At 33.3% G+C, this 5115-nt stretch overlaps 1 protein-coding gene across 1 annotated transcript; it reads right to left on the bottom strand.

The window, feature by feature from the left end:
* Positions 1-2675: 2675 nt before the first annotated feature.
* On the bottom strand, positions 2676-3758 carry LOC145126860 (putative F-box protein At4g22170). The gene has a single exon (XM_079062146.1). It carries the CDS (start codon positions 3756-3758, stop codon positions 2676-2678), a length of 1083 nt encoding a protein of 360 aa, XP_078918272.1.
* Positions 3759-5115: the final 1357 nt, after the last annotated feature.

Here is a 5115-nt window from a genome sequence, read left to right as displayed (position 1 = left end):
AAATGAAAATTGGAATTGAATGTATTGTATATATGTATGATTATGTGATATTTAGGTTTAATAGTTTGGTGTATATAAGATGAAGTGATAAAGTTCTTAATTGACACAAGAACCACCACAATCACAGGTAATTGTTTGTTTAAGTTGAAAAGTATAATGTTATAATGGAAAAGGAAAAAAAGTAGAATGCTATAATGATATGTTGGTAATTGTTTGTTTAGTAGATAGCACAATGCTATAATGGAAAGTAGAATGCTATAATGATATGTTGGTTATGGTTTGATATGTTGATATTTTGTAGTTTGATAATTTTTGGAAAGTAGAATGATATAATGATATGTTGGTTATAGTTTGATATGTTGATATTTTGTAGTTTGGTATTTTTTGGAAAGTAGAATGCTATAAGGATATGTTGGTTATGGTTTGATATGTTTATATTTTGTAGTTTGGTAATTTTTGGAAAGTAGAATGCTATAATGATATGTTGGTTATAGTTTGATATGTTGATATTTTGTAGTTTGGTAAATTTTGGAAAGTAGAATGTTATAATGTTATGCTGGTTATAGATATGTTGGTAATATATTTTGTTTTCTTTGTAGTTGGAAATGCTGCAAACGATACTGAAGGACCCGACATGTTCTGCAGCATTGGAAGAGTGGTTTCGTTCATTGCCACCACCAAATAATGAAGGAAATGATGAGAGTGATGACGACGAGTAGGAATTTTAGAATTTTATGAAATTTTTGTTTAGAAGAATACTTTAGGTTGTATGGACTAATATTTTGGATTGTGGATCAATATTTTATAAAAGTTATATTGTTTTTGGTTTTCTATGGGTTAAATGTAACATATTTTATAAATGTGTAATAGATTTTATAAAATTGTGGATTAATATTTTATAAAATTGTAACAGATTTTATAAATGTTATATTGTTTTTTATAACTTTAATATTAAATAAACAAAAAATAAAAAATAATAACAGTTTTTGCGGCGACAGACAAGTATTAGCGGCGATGAATTTTTAGCAGCGACAATGTAGTATTAGCGGCGACAAGCCAATAGCGGCGACAGGGTTGTATTAGCGGCGACTAATGGGGCATTAGCGACGAAGCATTAGTGGCGATGTATTTGCAGCAACATGTCGCCGCTAATACCTTTGGCGGCGACACCCCCTGTCTTTTGCGACGACAGGCGTCGCCGCTAATGCCCGCATTTCTTGTAGTGTTTCCCACTATGTAACCAAGATGAACTTGCCTTAATTTTCAAAAGTAATCTCTATAGAATACTCTTTAGGGATAAACGAAACAAACAACAACAAACTTTCATTTTTTTCTATTAGAGCATTGTGCTATGAGGAATCAATCCAAAGTATATAATAGCGTTGCCTATAATTTTATTTTATTTCTTATTAGAACGATATACTTTTAAAATCTACCAAGTAAAAGTAAAAGTGATTGACATTGTTGTAGTCAGGTACATGTTTTCAAAGTACAAGATTGTAATAGGAAGAAATGAAAGTAAGATTTTATCATAAACGAATTCAATGTAAGTACATTATTGTTTCTTGCATTTAACCCCAATCATCACCCCCATTAAATTCTCCTTGTGATTGGTCATTACATCCTTCATTACTTATTGGTTTCTCATTGTGTTGGAACTTGCGTTTCTCAGAAAATGTTAAAATTCATACGGAAAGCATTATGTGCTCCCACTTATTCTAAATAAAGCTCTCAACTGTTTCAAGGAGACATGTAGCAAGGTTAGTTGGGTCGTAAGGTTATTTATGGAAATTGACATCCGGTTTTGATTGACGGAATGACACCAACCAGGATTCCTTGGTTGTGTGGTCACTTTCTTCTATGCAAGGTATGTCGATCAAATGCTAAAAACATAAACAAGTTCTCAATCACGAAAAAGTCATAGGCCTTATTGCATCATATATCTAATTATGAACCCAAAAAGACAAAATAATGATCAAAGTATTCTTATAATGATTGCTTGTTAGAACAAAAGATGATTTATGCACACCAAACATGGCAAAACAGCCGGAACAATGTCTACCCGGTTTTAGTACAGAAAAGAGTAACATCCTTACACCATTATATCGATTTTAGCCACCGGATATTAATATTATACAGGAAAACTTTTGTGCCATCGAGATTATGTTGTTGTCTTTGGTTTTTTTTTAAACCTTGTTTGAACTTTGAACCCGGAAAAATGGTTTCTTTTAAATGGGAAAGTAAACCATAATGATTTAATAATTATATAAAATAGTCTAGTGACAATCTGATAATGTGGTGAGACCATGTTTAGCTAAGCTTGAATCTGGAACCATGCTTATGTTAAAGCAAGCATAAAAGGGTACTATCGATTCAAATGTCTTGAGGACTGAAGCATGTAATGTTCACAGGTAGCAGATTAATGTCACAATGCTCCTTGTTGATAAAGCACCACTATGTTGATAACGCAAGAGAAGGAACATCTCATTAAAAATTTAAAAGTAACAAAAGACTGCCCTCTTAAGTAAAAGGGTGAGTGACAACGAAACTATTTAAATAATAAGTTGTAAGATGTTAAAGACACTGATGGTGTTTCTTACCGTCTTAAAATTCATCTATATGGAAACTTCTGAGTTCAAAAATTAAAAATAAAAGATAAGAGTGCTAAGAAGTCATTACTCATCTAAGAAATTAACATTCAAACAATCATGAGGGAAGTACCACATCCAATCAAAATAGACCATGCATTTTCGACTTTTATCATCGTCAAGGAAGTATTCATGATAGCCCGTCTGTTGTGTCTGAGAGTCAGCCCATAACTCTAGTATAAATGCAGCAGAATAATTAAAGTAGCTATAAAAGATTGCATATTCTTGTATTGTCTTTTCCGCTGACACCCATTTCATTTCCCCAAAATCTAGTTCCATGAACATTTTTTGTTTTGAAACCCAACCTATCACAAAAAGCTTTTCATTTGAACTCGCAAGTCGCAGAAAGTACAAGTCTGGCTTCGGAAAACTCTTTGTTTCAAGTAACGTCCATTTTCCCTTCCACTCTGACTTCAGATCGAGTATGAGTTCACCCAAAGAACAATGGGCGTGTAGAGTGTATATCTTTCCCTTGAAAACATGTAAATCAGCAATGGGGAGAGTCGAGGAGACATGATTCCATCCTTTTTTACCAGCTATACAAAATGATATTGTTCCATGTAACACAAGAAACACCCACCCAGTTATTGCTTGTGAAAAGACAAGGATACCCCTGATAGCCCACATTTCTTCTTCACGAGCACCTACACTTAAGGGATAATCGGGGAAATGAAGTTCATCCCTTGTGATAGGATTCACAAGCCAGAAGTCGTGGGTTTCCCATCCGAATAAGATAAGGTAACCACAAGTTAATCCGCAATAGGCCCTGCATGAAGAATGGGGAATAATGGTTTTAAATCTTCTTTCTTTCAAGTCCTCAAGGAGATAATAGGAGTCTTCCTTATTAACGTGGGGCCCGATGCTTATCTTCATAGGTGGTTTGGACGCCATAAACGTGTTTTTGTTAGAGACTGCAAATGACCTCCATGACTTGCAAACTCCACTGAATGCAACAAAATCAACAACTCCCAGTTTCATCATAATTAAAAAAAGCACATCATGGTTGACATCCGACCAAGATGCCACACCATTATGGTTAAAATTCTTGAACCTCTTCCTGCTAGATGATGATGATGCATTATCATCATCATGATTCTGGTTTCTGGTCATACTCAAAGAAAATAAATAGCAGACAAACAGATGCTTCCCTTTTCAAAGTGTTGTAAGAAGAAGTGAAAACACACACTCACATACGTTTAGATTACAGACAGTCAGACAATACATACGCTCATATTTAAGGAGCAATACAGATGCATGATGCACTAAAACGGTGAAACATTGATAGGGACAAAGTGTAACACATAGCACTTTTAAATGAGTAATAACTTCTAAATACCTATAAAAGTTAAGAATGGCAGATAATTAATACACCGATTTCAATGGTTGTTAACAGAAAGTTATTCTGAAAATTAACAATAACTCACAAAACAGATCACAACAGCTTATTCTGCAAACTAAATTGCAACTTTACTAACTTTAAAGTGAAAATACATGTTTGATTAACCAAAATAAAGTGATTAGAACACCTTCTTGAATGAGTTAAGTGCAAAAACTGATATCTTGTCTGATTAGGTCAGACCAAATTAGGGCAAAATCGTCTAGGACAGATAGATCAAATCTGTAGAGTGAACATAAATCATATTTTGCATTAGATTTGATAGCATGGACTTCAAAGCAAATTAAGGTAAAAGGGTTTAATTAAGATAGCCAAGGAAGAGTTTACAGAATAAAAAAGGTGGAATCAAATGGGGAAGATAACTCAACAAGCCGAGAAGAACCATTATTTTAAGAAGCGTGGGGGAAATTATACCTGCAAAGATAAAGATACAGATTTGAGCGTAGAATTGTAGGGCGCAGTAGAAACAGAGTGTGGTGAAACGAGAGATTGGGTCAAATATATTTGATTTAGAAATTACAATGACAGCCCGTATTTGGTCAAATAAGTTAATAAAAAACTATTATGAAAGCTTATTCAAATCTTAAGTTTTTTTTTTTCAACCAACCATAAATGACAACTTATTTAAAAAACAATAATGTAATATAAATAAATTGATGAAAAAGTTTTGCATATTTTAGAGTTGTGTTGATTTTTTTAAACTAATGAGCTGGTGCTTATGTACAGTAAGAAAGCTCAATTAATAAGCACAACAAATCAAACTTTAATAATATTAATACGACAACCCCAAACAATCCGATCCGACTCAAACTCATTTTGACATGTAATTCGACCCATACAACTTATCTTTTTGGGTTCTTTGTTAAAATATGAAACATGGTAGAAGAAGGCCGATGCATAATTCTTGATAGAGAATTTGTTCATGTTTTGGTGCATCTTATACGAGAGAAAGCAAGCAAGCATAACATTTTATAATTAACAACCCTAAACAGAGCATTAAAGGATACCTTGATTCCAGTTCCTTGAGGAATGAAAGAAGATTATGTTTGCGAGATGGCACAAATGAAAAAC

The sequence above is a fragment of the Lactuca virosa genome, chromosome 7, assembly GCF_052849685.1.
Source record: "Lactuca virosa cultivar CGN04683 chromosome 7, Lactuca_virosa_CGN04683_v6, whole genome shotgun sequence".
Classification (NCBI taxonomy): Eukaryota; Viridiplantae; Streptophyta; class Magnoliopsida; order Asterales; family Asteraceae; genus Lactuca; species Lactuca virosa.
The sequence above is the reverse complement of the archived record's forward strand: the minus strand, read 5'-3'. Positions and strand labels throughout refer to the sequence as shown.

Bases quoted from the DNA above. Each gene is read 5' to 3' on its own strand.
- LOC145126860 (XM_079062146.1), bottom strand. From the start codon at position 3,758: ATGACCAGAAACCAGAATCATGATGATGATAATGCATCATCATCATCT.